At 41.9% G+C, this 16,102-nt stretch overlaps 1 protein-coding gene across 7 annotated transcripts in view; it reads right to left on the bottom strand.

Moving 5' to 3' along the window:
* Positions 1–16,102, bottom strand: part of CTC1 (CST telomere replication complex component 1) — a 58,770-nt gene that overhangs the window by 10,882 nt on the left and 31,786 nt on the right. For 3 of the 7 annotated variants that reach the window (XM_053298851.1, XM_053298845.1, XM_053298850.1), the window contains exons 16-22: positions 13,413–13,522; positions 12,912–13,077; positions 10,634–10,714; positions 10,379–10,538; positions 7,308–7,366; positions 3,076–3,241; positions 2,833–2,959 (exon numbers count right to left, since the gene is read on the bottom strand). In XM_053298851.1, coding sequence (XP_053154826.1) covers positions 2,833–2,959; positions 3,076–3,241; positions 7,308–7,366; positions 10,379–10,538; positions 10,634–10,714; positions 12,912–13,077; positions 13,413–13,522 — 869 coding nt within the window. Of the gene's footprint in view, positions 1–1,660; positions 2,244–2,832; positions 2,960–3,075; positions 3,242–7,307; positions 7,367–10,378; positions 10,539–10,633; positions 10,715–12,911; positions 13,078–13,412; positions 13,523–16,102 lie in introns of those variants that run through there. The other 4 variants (XM_053298849.1, XM_053298847.1, XM_053298848.1 and 1 more) reach the window with 4 other exon arrangements.

The raw sequence follows: 16,102 nt of genomic DNA, 5'->3' as shown, positions 1-16,102 counted from the left end.
TGTGTCACTCACTGCAACTACCTAATTTGGTTTAAATTGGTTAGACATTCCACAAATGAGCTTGTTTACACCTCAGATGTTCACACAGCCGCCAACTTGAATTGGAGTGGATGACATCACACACCACACTCTTTGGGAATCCCTATGTGTCCCTATATCTGTAGCAAATTTGGTTCAAATCAATTAGGCGGTTCACAAGTTAGCCCACTTGTGCCTCAGAAGTTTACATGTCTGCCATCTTGGATCAGGGCGGATGACATCATCACAAACTATGCCATTGAGGTGTCCCTACAACTGAACCCGATTTAGTTCAGGCATTGCAAAATTGATGTGGGGGACACACGGAAGCCTACTGGAAAGTAGGCTGAAAAGAGCAGGAAACAGGCACTGTTCACTCCACCATCACCACTTCTCCAATCAGTTACTCCTTTTTAGCCTACTTTCCTTAGGGAAAGCTAGCTTATGATGTGTGTGTGGTCCCGAGCCCTCCCGTGTCCCGTCCCCCCCGGTCAATCAACTTCACAACACTTGGACCAATATGAACCAAATTGGGTACAGTTTAATGTCATCCACCCCAGTTCAAGATGATACATGCATTAACATTTTGAGGCACAAGAGGGCTAACTTGTGAACCGCCTAAGTGTTTTGAAACAAATTTGTTACAGCTGTAAGGGCACTTACAGATGCCTCAATGACATCGTTTGTGATGTCATCCACCCCAATTCAAGATGGCAGATGTGTGAATGCTTAAGGCTGAAGTGGGCTAACTTGTGAGGATGGTATTTATCAATTAAGATTATAGCAGAAGGAAAGTAGACAGATTAGTTCTTACCAGAACTTGTTGGAGCTATAAAATCTGGGATAAATTGATTTCTGGCACTGTCCTAGTGCAAAGGCAGATCTGAAACATAGATCCTCATGGCAGTCTATGTCTCTGCCCCCAAACCTGCTTGACAGTGGATTTAGCAGTAATCATCAAATATACAAGTCCATGAATTACATAATAATTCCATATCCATTGTTAACAGAAAGCTAGTATAAAAACCATTAAAAAAATATTATTTACCGGAAGTGGTAAATGTGCTCCAGCCACTATATAGTACTACCCAATTTGGCTTTTACTGATTCTACCTAAAATTAACCTCTTGTTAATTAACCTCCATCATTGTTAGCAATTAACACACTTTGTTATTTTGGTTTATTTTAATAAAGGTATAACCACCCTGTAGCTTCCAAATCCTGTATCCTGTGGTCAGTATCCTTGACAAGATGGAAAATGAAAGAAAGGGAAAAACAAAGAGGTTGAAAATTAAACAAAGAAAGGCCAAAGACTGGGTCTCCAAAAAACCCTGCAAGCCCAGAAGTCTGGGACAGCAGGAAGGCTCTTCCCCACAGTAAAGGTGCTCCTCCCTTTCCACATACATAAGTTGATTTCCTAAAGGTAGAGATTGCCGTCTGGTCTCCTCAAGGAAAAACTTCTGCAGCCATTGAATTAATGTCTATATACTATGATTTGACTGCACTATTTAAAAACAAATCCTACAGAATCAACAAAAGCTGTTCTCTGTTCCTAAAACGTTTCCAAACTCTTTGAGGCACAATTATTGATTTCCCAGTGAAGTATCATGACTCGTTAATAGAGGTAGAAATGAGATTGAAGTGAGTTTGTTTATTCCCCAGATTTATTGGTCACATGCCTTAGGACTGTACAAACAAAGGCCTCATTCTCCATGAGATGGTCGATTTGTGTCTACACTGAATCATTTCTAGACTTCAGGACTGAGGGCTACAAAGAACACCGTTCTAGCCTTTTCCCTAATATGCTAGTGCAGGGAACTTTTCTGAATGGAAGTATACTGAATTATATGACTTCTCCCCTCTATATTCTGAAGTGGTACCACCCAGACCCATGTTTACCACTTTAGGAAGAACTACACCAAAACCACACAACCCTTTCTTTAGACCCAGCACTTTCAACAGATGCTGCAAGAGGGAATGGTCAACACAGATGACCATTAAAAGTCTCCAACTGGCAAGATGCATACAAGAAGCTGAAGTGATCTTATTCCTCTTCCATGCAAAACAAGAGATGAGATGCTGCACCTCTGATACAGTTTCAGTGCTTCCTGACTCTCTTCTTCAGGTTGCCTCCTGGATATTCAGACATATCAAATTCCGTTGATTACTTATCTGGCTGAGGAACTCTAATTCATTTGAAAAAAACCTCCTCAATTGTACTGATCCTAGGAAGAACACACACAGTTGCACTTTAAACAATTAGCAACATTCCATAGAGATTGTTGATTTGAGCTATATAAAAATATAACTAATAAAAACTATGACACACAATGTGATTTAGACATCATTCCTTAATAACGGACAAGAAAAATTTCTCTTAAATTAAAAAAAGCTGAAATTTAACACTAGATTCGGTGCTGTGTGGCATATACATAGATAAGCATCCCTTATCTAGCCACAGGTTATGATAGCTGTCATTTAACTCTTCACCCTTCTTGAAGGAAGTCTTCAGGATTAGCATGGCCCATTGTTCCTTTAATTTTATCTCTATATTTACTACTGAATCCTCATTTTACATCTAAAAGAAAGATGTTTTTCAGGGCTGATGTATTCCAGATATGGTGCAGGATTAATGTAAGTAAATTGCAGACTAATTTAAAATATTGTAATGGGTCGTTTGAATGTTTGTTCCATTTCTATTTCTAGTTAGTTATAGCAATTTGTTTTAAATATAGTTATACAAGGAACTTCAGTGCTCGAGAAGTGGCTTGAAAATCCAGCAAAGCCGACAAAGCCAAGCATGCATTTACATACCCGCTTCATGAACTTCTGGGGGCTTCCTCTCCAATCTGAAAGCCAACCGGATGGCCCGACAGACTACAGGGCTTTTGCACAGGCTTCTCAAATACCAAGTGAGCAGGTCTTCAGGCTTTTCAGTGCTCTATCAAAAGCAGCAGATTATTGAGAGATTGAAATACACCAAAAACCCTAGAGTATGTTCACAATTCAGATCAAGGTGGGGTTAGTAATTCAGCACCAACAAAATAAGCCACTCACCCCAGGCCCAGCACCAGCTCCCTTATGCTGAATGTCAAGACGGCCTTTGCTCCGAGCCTGGTCCTGTACAGCATCCCACTCCTTTGGGCTCAGTCCGAGCACTTCACGAACTTGCTGATTCCTGCACAATACCACAAACTCACTTGTTCCATCTTCTACTAGAATCCTGCAAGCAAAACAAAGGAACAAAGGAAGCTGCCTTATACCATCAGTCCATCTAGTTCAGTACTGTCTACACAGACTGGCAGCGGCTTCTCCAAGGTTGCAGGCAGGAGTCTCTCTCAGCCCTATCTTGGAGATGCTGCCAGGGAGGGAACTGGGAACCTACTACATGCAAGTATGCAGATGCTCTTCCCAGAGCAGCACCATCCCCTAAAGGGAATCTCTTCCAGTGCTCACATGTAGTCTCCCATTTAAACGCAAGCCAGAGTGGACCCTGCTGAGCAAAGAGGACAATTCATGCTGGCTACCACAAGACCAGCTCTCCTCCTCCAAATGAGAGTCTGAAAGAATAAATCATACAATTTTAGAGTCGGAGGGTTTAGCCTCCCTGCTTAGAGTAAGAAGCTGCTCTATCTGTAAAGCTCCAGCCAAGGGAAGCCTACCACTGCATGATGCAGACTGTTCTACTGTCAAAAAACTTCTACAGTTAGGCAATTACCCCTAATGGGGCTGCCCTTAAAGATAGTTCGGAAGCTTCAGCTGGTGCAGAATGCTGCCGCAAGGATGCTTGTGGGTGCAAGTTGCTTCACGAGTATCACACCCATACTGCAGCAGCTTCATTGGTTACCGGTTCGCTTCCGAGCTAGATTCAAGGTGTTAGTCTTGACCTTTAAAACTATATGTGGCTTGGGGTCAGGGTGTCTGTCAGACCACATTGACCCATATGAACCTGGCAGGGCCCTCCGCTCATCATCTTAGGCCCTGTTCATGGTCCTGTCACTAACAGAGATCTGGTTGGCAGAGATTAGAGACAGGGCCTTTTCAGTTGTGGCCCCTTGGCTCTGGAACGCCCTTCCTGTAGAACTTTGCCATGCTCCCTTCCGCAGTTAAAAAAACAACTAAAAACACATCTTTTAAAAGAGGCTTTTTAATGTTTCACCTGTTGCTTATATCTGGCATCACCTTAGGTGGTGCAGCAGGGAAATGCTTGACTAACAAGCAGATGGTTGCCGGTTCGAATCCCCGCTGCTACTATATGGGGCAGCAGTGATATAGGAAGGTGCTGAAAGGCATCATCTCATACTGCATGGGAGGAGGAAATGGTAAACCCCCTCCTGTATTCTACCAAAGAAAACCACAGGGCTCTGTGGGCGCCAGGAGTCAAAATCGACTTCACAGCACACTTTACTTTATATCCAGCAGGTTCTTTCGTTTTTACTATTATTATTTTCTAGTTTTTTAAAATAACTTTTAATTTGAAATTGTAAAATCTGTAATTCTGATTGTGGTTTTAGCTTGGATTTTTAACATGTTTAGTGTAATCTGGTTAATTTTATTCTTTTTAATAGTAACTATTTTATAGATGTTGTGAGCTGCCACAAGCAGTAGTAGACTGGAGGAGTGGAGTATAAATATTTTAAATAAATAAATAAAATAGTGTCAAGCCCATGTCTGCTTCCTTGTAATTTCAACCCATTGGTTCTAGTTCTGCCTTCAGGATAGCCCTAAGGAGCACCAGAAAGCAAGTCTGCTGCTTCTCCTTTGTGAAAGTCCTTCATATATCTGAAGACAACTATCATATCTCTTCTTAGTCTTCTCTTCTCCAGGCTAAACATACCCAGTTCTTTCAACTTTCCTCCTAAGACTTGGTTTCCAGATGTCTAACCATCTTTGTTGCCCTCCTTTGAACACATTCAAGCTTATCCATGTCCTCCTTAAAATGCAAGGTGTAAAATTGGACATAGCATTCCAAGAGAGATTTGACCAGCACAATATAAGTGTGGAGCATTACGTCTCGTGATTTGGACTCTATGGTTCTGTTAATGCAGCCTAAGATTGTGTTAGCTTTTTTAGAAGCTGCATTACTGCTGGCTCATGCTTAGTTTGTTGTCCATGAAGAAACCTTTCACATGTCTGCTGCCAAGCCAGGTACTTCTGCATCTGATTTTTCTTACTCAAGCACAGTACTTTACATTTGTGTCTGCTGAAATTAATTCTTCTTGGTGTTGGCCCAAAGGTCAAGCCTGTCCAGATCAGATTAAATCTTGATTCCATCTTTTAGCTATTTCCCCCCAATCTCCACTTTTGTGTAATCTGAAAATTTGAAAAGCATCCTCTCTACTCCTTTCTTCATGTCATTTATGAAAGTGTTGAATTGTACAGCGCCCAGGAAAAAGCCCTCTGGTACTCCACTGGATACCTTCCTCCAGGATGATCAAGAGCAATGAATGAGTACTCATGCGTTCCACCAGCTATGAATCCACTTACCACTAGCATAAAGTGTTACATTTTACTCTGTATTGCATGTTGCTTTTACGTTTGAACAAAAGGGAGCTTATGAATCAAATAAACAACAACACGAGCAGCAATGTCATAATAAGTTCAGGAAAAACAGACCAGCCAAGAGCTTGACAGAGAGGCTAGTGTTTTACAAGCAATTCAAAAGTGCCATTAATTTTCTGAACTGTGAATTGCATAGAATTACCCCATTGCTGAATTATGTCACACACCAAACACAAAACATGCCATTGGGTGTTATTTCTTTTCTGGTGGTGGGAATCCCACAAGGAGAGTTTGAAGGGAGAGAGAACAGCCTTCTCTCACAACGATGATCCCCACCCAACCCCCCAGTAGCAACTGGTATTCAGAATCAGATTGCCTCTGATCATGGCGATTCCATTAAATAGTTAACTATTAATTGTACTTGAGGCAGATGACTGTGAGGATATGGTGCTTGCACGGCTCTGCAAGCAAACAGAATGGCAGTTTATTGTGCTGGAGCTGGCAATGCAGACCTCTGCATTATGGTCATACTTCATTATGAGTCTACCTTAGTAGTGTTGGGCGAAGTATGGTGGGTTTGTGTTTGGGTGAAATATAATCCAGCTGGTGAACTTGCTCCAGATGCTGCAAAGAACTGGATTCAAGCCAAAGTTGATTTTAAAGATGAATATCAACAATAGAAATAAACTCACATTGGATATGCTATAACTATGAATCTATTCTAGTATGAAGTGAATATAATATTCACACAGAGTATACATAAAAATGTTTGACGCTAAAATAGAAAAAAGTACAAATCTTGAATTTATTGCTAGTATATATATATATATATATATATATATATATATATATATATATATATATATATATATGCCCTATGATGCAGCTACATTTGGAAGAGAGTTCTGATTAATGCATCTCAAAAAACAAACAAGCAAAAAAGGATATGGACAAAATGATCAAAAGGATAGAGGCATCTTCCTTATGTTTTTCTACCCTAAACTAACCCCCCACCTCCCACCCCCACAATTAAGAGGACTTATAGTACTAGAGCTCAATAGTACCCAGTGAAATTCATGGACAGCGGAGTCAAGACAGACACAAGGTAGCCTCGTTCTTGTTTGTTCTTTCCATGAGCCTCGGGCCCATTTACTCCTCACTGACCTTCTCTCCATACAACAGGGAGGAAGCCAAAAGCTTTCATTTGAGATGAGAAGCAGACTACAATTTCCCATTTCATCTGAACATGCAAAATTGTGGTTCAAGCATACCACAGTTTAGATACTGAACCAGGGTCAGTTGGTATGTTGTTACACTTGAACAACATACCAAAGTCTCACATTGTGCGAAGCAAAATAATCCACAGGAATCTGTTACAAGACGTGACATCATGATATCTACTGGCTTAGATGGCGTTAAAAGGGGATCAGACAATTTTTTAAGATAATAGGTCTACAGCAGACTGTTAACCTTGATGGCTAAATGGAATCTATATGGTCATCAATTCTGAATACTAGTTGCTGGGGAGGGGACAGGGTAAGGCTGTTACTTTCATGCCCTACTTGTGGGATCCCCACTGTCAGAAACAGGATGCTGAACTAGACAGACTGTTGGTTATTAAAGCGAGGCTATTAAGAGTGTAAAATGAAATAAGACTGACACCACTGGTCAAACAGGCACTGATTTCAAGTACTTGACCTCAAGCACTACAGTGAAACATCCTCCCACCCCCCACCGATAAACTTATGGGAAGCAATTGCCTTTTGCCTCTAAACCACAACACTTACCTGGCACTAGTTTTACTCACTCCCGTAAGTGACAAGCAAGACGTTTGGGTACATCTACCCTGGACAAGAAAAGAAAAGAAAGAAAGCAAAAGATGATAGCAACCTGAAGTCCGGTTCTCACTGTGGAGTAAACACATACTGTATAGGGGATGTACTATTTCAGACTGCAAGCACGGGAGCTTTACAGGTCTGAATGATCCTCTATACAAAACACCCTTTGCTGGGGCCTGCAAAAGATGGCGACGTGACTGGTACTTTTCTGGCGGCTCCTCTGCCAAAAACTGCACTACCTCTTCGGAGTAATAGGTTTATTATCAATCAGGAAGATTGATCACAGAGGAAAAATGGAGCTGTCACATGAGAGCAGACTGGTGTAAACATACAAGGTATAAAATGCCTTAATATCGAAACAGAAATAAATCATGAAATGCCAGATGAACTTAGAGACTTTCAATGAGTTTCCTACCCGAAGAGAAGAGGAGGCAATAACATCTGCTTATTAACGACCGCCTTCCCAATTGTAATTTTTGTGTTTCTTTTGCTGTTTTCCTTCTGTTCTTACTCTCCAAACTTCAAGATCATCAAGGTACTTTCTTTTTTCTTTCTGAACTGAGAATTTATGGTAGGCTACTTCTATCAAAGAAATCATCGACCAGAACACCATAGAAGATTCAGCCTCCAGTTAACTTACAGCACTTACTATTAAGGATTTACAACTCTTAAGGATTTAACCTTCAAGTTATTTAATATTCTGGAATGGGATTGATTAACTACTTTAGTTAAATAAGAGGACGAACAATCAAAACACAAACTCAAGGTTTGTTTATAACTAATTTGTTAATCTTTAATTTTGTGAGATGTTTCTGAAAGGATCTACATATTGCTAAAAGAAGAAGCTTAATGATGCTTTCCTTTTTCTCCTTTTGATACCACTTTTTACATTTTTAAAAAATATATATATATGATTTGGTAGTGGAGTAATGAGGCAATGATCAACATTTTATTTCCAAGTATGACTGAGGATTTACAACCTAAGCAATCCTTGAGTAAGGACCATTGTAATCGGTTTTCAAGTTAGGAGCATGGTTTAAAGCTTTAAATTGGTTCACGAGACTGTGTTGAACAATCAGTGAAGAGCTTCATCTATCCATGGGAACTTTTCCCTTATCTTGAAGCAGAATATTTGGTTCCAGTTTGTTTTCGCAAACTGAGAAAGCTGAAAACCTCCCAAGGCATTCCAATTTGCCAGAGGACAGTGGGGGTTACTTTAACTGTTTCCTCTCTCCCTGAGAAAAATAGTTCGTTTTATTTTAATTGTCAGATAATAATGGACATGTGTTAATCTGGACTTCATAGCCTGATATTAGATGAGGAACTATACTGTTAGGTAAATTCCTGTACTAACTCTTGCATTCCCTGTAAATATTACTTGGTAACTCATTATTCGGGAATTCCACATTATCAAAGTATAGTCAAGCTCAAGTATTCCCTTGTTTATTCTGCTTGGTATTACTGTTAAGAGGGAATTCGGTTCGGAGTATTTTTAATTTGAAGGAAACTCCTTGATGAAGTTGCTTTTTGAAGACCATACATGTACTGAACATTATTATTCTCTGTGAAATTGCTTGGTGGTAAACGAAGTAAATAGCATTTACTTTTCTCTACAGAGAGTTATCTTAGTAAGTTTGGGTTTATTTAATTAAAAAAATAGGGATTAACATGTTTGTTATAATGATGTCTTATAACCATTTTTTTTCTTTCAGTTATGGGAGAGCTTAATAAAATTTCTTCACAAATAGACAGTATGACTGCAAAGTTATCTTTTCAACAGCAGGGTTTTCAGACCAATTCAGTGGCTAGATCCTAGATGAATTCTATTAAGAAATGCAATTTGAACAACATGAGGCTTTATCGCAGGATAGCTGCATTGATAAACAAATGTCTGGAGATTTGCGTGTTACTCTATCAGATCTTGGAAATGACTATATGATGGGACTTAGGGAAAAGATTACATATTCAATATTTGATACAGCTGAATGATTCACAAATTCACTCAAGTACAGATGGGCTTTACTTGCCTGGCATTATCTTTTCTCTGAAGTTAAAAAGATTTGGATACACATGTTTTCAGATTCAAAACAAGTCTTAACTGCTTTAGCTTTTCTCTTTTTAGTTTTCACTGGATTACTAATAGGACTGGTTTATTGACAAAGTCTCTGATAATTTTATGTTATGGCTTTTTCTTTTCCCTATATTTTATTATTTTTAGTTTAGTTTAACAGCGATACCAATTGGTCTGGTTCATTGATGATAAAAGGCCTCTTTTTTATTACAATGTTTTAGCTTACTAGTTTTCCTTTGTCTAGTAGGAAATAAGCTTCTTATACTTACTAAACTGAATACTTTTGCTACTTTTCCGTTCTGGTATTTTCTATTTCCAATTAATGCGATTAGCTTCTAAACAAAGTTATTGTAACATTTTTGGTAGTCCTTTACTTTTTAAAAAAATCAAATTGTTCAGAGAAAAACTGTTCTTAATTACAGATTACTTCATTCCACCACTCTCCTTCGTTATTACTATTTTTCTTCTTCTTTCTCTTCTCAGTTTGCCTTGATGCAACCATTCAATACTCTTTGGTAGATAATATGCTAGATACCTGAATGATATAAAAACTAATGAGATTCAGGTTTAATTTGAAGCTCATAATTGACAGAGTTGCCACTTTTTTTTGGTTATCATACTTTTTCCTTTGGATTTTGCCTAAAAAGGACGTGTGGTCAGATTAGACAACTCTGATGATAAGATTGTACTTTATTTGTAGATAATAAGTTTGCAAAATAAGTATGCAAAACCATTTTTATCCGTGGATATTCTAAGTTTGGAGATGCATCCTATTCTTTTGATCTTATATTATTTTCATTTTTCTCCCTCACCTTTGTATCTTTGTATTTTGAAAACTAATAAAATTTATTTTTAAAAAACACACCACCCTTTGCACAGAGAATTAGCATCTCTGAGTCCTAGTCAGGGAAATGCCCATCTTCAGATACGGCTGGGAATTGATGGGTACCTCTTTGAAGACAGTGTTGCACAGAGAGCAGTTCCAGTGCAGAGACAAGGAGAGGACACATGTCAAATGGCAGATGACCTGGGCCTGGCACAGACCTGGAGACTGAAGCAGTATATTGAACAGATATACCATGGAGAGGTTTGAGAGAGTACCTGGAGGACTGAGAATAAAAGGACAACATGATGAATGCATTGGCCGAATCCAACCCAAGAGTTAGAAAACTGCCAAGAGGCCATTGCAGAGTTTGGTACTCACTGAGAAGATGGGTCATGGGGTGGAGGAGTCAGAATGCTTATGCAGCTGGAGGCAACATAAACACAATAGACATTTCTGAATCTGTAATAAAAGATGTATACATTAAAATTAAAAAGAGCGAGCAAGCGTTCTACCGCTGGATCTCTGGCGTTGTTGCTCTTAGCCTAGCACTGACATTTACTCTACCTCCACCTCTAAACAACAGCTGTATCCCAGCTCGACTCAGCCTTCTTTGCAACACTGCCCGACTTACAATGTCTATTTCTTGGTGGTGCAGAGTCAGTTGGTGGATGCTGGACCTTTGCCCTTTTGGCAGATTAAGCACCTGAGGAGGGATTGGGGGTGGCTGGCTGAGATTCTCATGCCTCCTTGCATAAATGCTCAATGCCATCAATTCTGAAGGACACTATGGTGAGGCCTGTGTCAAAAAAGATACCACAGACCAGTTTCTAATATACCATGCTTGGGGAAGTGGGATTTTGGGATAAAAAAATGGATTGAACATCTGGCAGGTATCTTGGAGAGAACACTCCAATGGATTTTTTTTTTTGAATCAACAGAACCTGTCTCCTGGCATCCAGCAATGCCCCCAAATAGTCCCAAATTGCTGATTTTTCTTTTTTAATGTGCTGAATCGAGCCACAAAATGGTTCGCAAAGACTGGCTCGCACCTGGAAATTACCTCTGCAGTCATTTCTGACCCTCTAGGAACCATGGATACATTGGTTTCAACTCTTTAGTATCCAAGGATAATGAAACCAGGTGTCAATTAGACTCCCATGAATATGTGAAACTGTGGATATAGAATCCATGTATAATGAGGTTCTCCTGTATATGAAGTTGCCAGCTGATGTCATCTGCAGCTTTGGGGCTGCATGTCATCAAGAAATGGATGATACAGAACTCTCTCCAAGTATCAAGGAGCAGTTATGAGGCCAAGTGACAGAGAGAACAAATTAAATCCTGAGAAGACAGAGGTTATGCTGATGAGGAATGGCCATGACCCAAGGGGATAAGTCTGCTTGTGGTAGATTGTGTTTCTGTGGCCCTATCCGAGCAGAAAAACAGCCTGGGAGTACTCATGAGCCCAGCAATGCTTCTGTAAGGCAAACTGGAATAGTTGCTAGAAGTGTCAAAAGCTAGAACTATATCAGGTTGTTTCCCCTCCTAAAGATGTGTGATTTGGCTATGCTGATTCATGATTCTGTATCCTACAGATCTGATTACTACCATATGCTTTATGTGGGCTACCCTTGAAGGGAACTGAAAAGCTCCAACTAGTATGGAAGACTTCTGTATGAATTCCAACACGAGGCACACACATATGCCAGCTACACTGGTTACCAATTTCCTTTCAGACCCAGTTCAAGGTACTGATTCTAGCCTTTAAAGCAGCACATAGCCTAGGACCTTCATACTTTAAAATGACTGTCTTTCCCCATGAAAGCCCACCCAAATAAAATCTAGTCAATATATTTTGTCTGCTCTGAACGGTCCACAAAGCTGACAAGGTCAGCCATGGCGAGGAGGCAAAGTCTCTCAGTTATGGGTGCAAAATTATGGAACTTCCTTCCTGAAGAGGTTACAAGGGCTCTTATTGAGCTTTTGAAGTGATTGTAAAACACTAAGCCCTCTGTCAAGCTCTTGGCTGAACTGGTCTGTTTTTGCTGTGCCTTAACCTATCGTGATATTGCTGCTCATGTTATTTATTTGATGCACAAGCTCCTTTTGGTCCAAGATTCAAAGCAGTGTACAATACACAATGAATCATAATATTTAAACTATTAGCACAACAAATACAATAAAGTATAAAGCAGACAACAGTCTACTTAAAAGTCTCTTACTCCCAATCCCCAGTGAAGCAAACTTGATTTCATCATCCACTGGGAAGTGGGGGAGATGAGTGCATTTGGACCTCCCATAGCAGGGAGTTCCGGAGCAGAGTGCTCTATTATTTGGTTACGTTATGTTATTTACAGTTGTACGGCTGATGTTATCTATAAAGTGGTTTAAGAGTCTTTTAAATAAAATATATAATTTTTGTTATTATATGGCAGGGGGACCCAAGGAGCCTACAAGCTCAGTTTCCAACTAGGTGTTTTAACAGCACAATCTTATGCATGTTAGAGTAGTGAGATGTCTAACATCCTTTTAATTTCAGTGGGACTACTTTGAGTAATTTTCCTCATCACGTCAGCCAGTGGGGTCTTTCCTTTAGAAAAGCATATATAGGATTGCAGTCCAAGGCTACTTCAAAGACTTTTGGATCAAAACATACCTGGAAATTTTGCGCTGCAGGTTCTGAAAGAGAATCCTGGCTCCAGGCAGCAAACCCCAAAGATATGGCAGGAAAGTGGCTTCAACATACACATCCAACACAAGTGAGGAACCAGGTGCAGGTGATATGCTCAGCTTCACAGTGTAATCCCAGGGCAAGCTGTTCCCTAAATTTGTAAAAGGCCAGAAACTCTGAACTTGGCCGAGTAAATACCGTAACCCTTATGCTGTCTTAGAACGGTCAGTTCCATAAGCCCTCCTTCCCTCATAGCAGCTCTCTCTAGAGAGGACCTATTGGACCACAGTACTTGCAGAATCACTCTCCTCACCATGCACACCCATCAGGGACACTTATCCCTGAGCAGAACACATCAAGCCCCTTGACAAACACTGGCGTGAATAGTCATAACCAACCCGCTTCAACCCACACAATGCCTTGGCCTGTCAATGCCCATTAGACTGCCAAGACACATCCCTCTTTCAGTGGCTTCCAGGCTCTCACCCTTTGGCTGCTGGACAGCGCAATCTGCAACTGGCTTCCTTCCAGAGAGAGATTCACGCAAGGTCCTCTCCACTATTTCTCCAGAGAAAGAGACCAGGGATCCTGCGAAACTGATGAGAGGACATAAAGGAGTCACATACTTTTCTATCTGGCTTTTGGTTTTGTTTGGGGGCAGAAACAGCTTCCGCCATCCTGGTGGACAGGGGTGTTGACAGCACTGGGCCACTTGGGCACATGCCCCAGATATCCTCCATGCTGCCTGTTAAGCTGGTCTTGTGGTAGCAAGCATGAATTGTTCCCTTTGCTAATCAGGGTCCACCCTGGTTGCATCTGAATAGGAGACCAGTTGTAAGCACTGGAAGATATTCCCTTTAGGGGATGGGGCTGCTCCGTGAAGAGCACCTGCATGCTTGCATGCAGAAGGTTCCAAGTTCCCTCCCTGGCATCTCCAAGTTAAGGCGGAGAGACAATCCTGCCTGCAATGTTGGAGAAGCCACTGCCAGTATGTGTAGACAATATGGAGCTAGATGGACCAATGGTCTGACTTGGTATAAGGCAGCTTCCTATGTTCCTAAGCTGGGTGTGTTATTGCTTTTAAAGTTTTAGAGGTGGTGTTGCACCACTACTTTTACTAGCCCCTGCTGTGCATGCTGCATAGCATTTGCATCCTCTACAGGCACCTCGCAACCCATGGCACAACTCCTTCCTGCACAGTTATATGCACTGCCAGCTCAAGCAGGAAGTTCCTGAAGCATCTGCCTGTGACAATGAATGGCAGGTAGCAGCACATTCCTCCTCCTGTGCCCTCTTACCACCATGAGGCAAGTGCCAGTCTGAGAAAGTGTGCTGGGCTTCCACTGCTGATGCCTCTTACAGACAAAGAAATGAGTCCTTGTGGGGGGCGATAGAGTGAGGACTCGGCTGCTTTAAAAGGCAATAGAAATATCTTCTGCTTGTCCTCCCTGGAAATATTTGGCTTCAAAGACTGGGAGATGTATTGGATTCCTTTAGAGAGCATTAAAAGGACTTAACTGACAAAATGGAGGGGGGCTGTGAGCCTGGATCCCAGATCTCACAAGAACACCTATGCTGGTGGACAATCTGTACCAGGAGCTAGAGTGGGGGAGGACATCCCTTTTGGCTCTGCTGAGCCTCTTGGCTGAAAGTATCATTTTTACTGTTGACCCACTGAGTTATGTTTACTTTTTCAGCCGGGTACGCTCTTTCTCCTTCTGAGGAATATCATTTTCTTAAGCAATATTAACCACCACTAAAAGTCTCTACCCAATGCCCTTTGGCCTTTCATATATTCACACATCCTTGGCATGATGCAGCACACTGTGGGTGCAACACCCATGCACAAAGAGTCTCAACAGGGTTCAACAGAGTAGTGTTCCCTGGGTGGGTATGCATGCATGCATATGAATGTCTGCCCAAACAGGGCCAGCCTTAGGTTGCCCAGGGCGCATATCTGAAGGGGGTGCCAAGCTGAACCTGGCGGTTTGCCGTCTGCTGAGTGTATAGTCTTCAGTGAGCTAGGGAGGAGAGTTCAGTGGGATCCCAGGACTGGAGAAGGAGAGCACTGGCAGCAAATTCTTGAGAGGTGGCCCTGGGTCCTTTCCAGTGCTACTGGGAAAGCCTGGGAACAGCTGCAAGGCCTATTACGCGAATAGGTTTTGCAATCCAGTACAAGCCACACAGCTTGGCAATACAAAAATATCTTATCTTATTTATTTATTTATTTATATTATTACTTTTATAAACCACCCCATCCAGAGGCTCTTATAAACTAACCATTGGGGGAGGGCACTCTCCACTCCCAGGGCACTGTCTGTCCTAGGGCTGGCCTTGTACCCAAGCTACGGTTTGGGTGAATGGGAGGTCTGTGTGCACCTCTTATGGCCCCACCAGCCCTTTTGTTTGTCTTGATACAAAATATTTGCACTGCAGAATTGCTTCTCGCAAACCCCCAGTCAGAGCTCAGGTAGCATTAAGACACAGAATCTATCGATATATTTAATTCTCTTGGGACCATGCGTGCCCAGGATTTGGCAGCAGAACTCTTGCGACCCGCTGTGAGAGTTCAGGACTGAGGGGAAACGTCGGTTGGGAGTTGGAGGAGCCCGGAGGAGGAGGCTGGTGGGGGTGCCGCTCCGGCAGTTGGGGGCGGCTAGCGAGGGGCAGCGAGAGGAGAAGCAGCAGCGGGAGACTGAGCCGCACCGCTGAGAGGAGCTCGGCTGGGCGGGCGGACGTGGTGGCGGGCTCCCGAAAATGGCCGGGTGGAGGCTGGCTCAGCAACTGGGGCTGTTGTGGCGGGCATGGGGAATGGGAGGGGGGAGAGCAGTGCAGGCGGCAGCGGGCTGTGGCAAAGGAGGCGGCCTGCAGACGAAAATGACTAGGAAGAGATTGGGGCAGAAGGGAGGGGGGAAGCGGTGAGGAGAGACTAGCGGCGCAGATGCTGTGCACCGGTTCAGCTAGTATAATTTGTTTTATTAGTTTCTGGAATGAAGTGGAGACTCTCAAAGAGTACAAATTCAATGCCCAAGACAAGAGGAGCTGATCTACTGGGCTGCATTCTTCCTTATGAACAATCTCCAAGTACTTTTCACAGATGCCATTTCCATATTCTCAGTAAGCTATCCCTGCTAACTTGGCAAAGAGGCACCTTTTAACGTGGTGATTCTCTTTAT

This window comes from Hemicordylus capensis, chromosome 2 (genome assembly GCF_027244095.1).
Source record: "Hemicordylus capensis ecotype Gifberg chromosome 2, rHemCap1.1.pri, whole genome shotgun sequence".
In the NCBI taxonomy this organism is placed as follows: domain Eukaryota; kingdom Metazoa; phylum Chordata; class Lepidosauria; order Squamata; family Cordylidae; genus Hemicordylus; species Hemicordylus capensis.
This window is presented reverse-complemented; position numbering and strand designations above follow the sequence as displayed.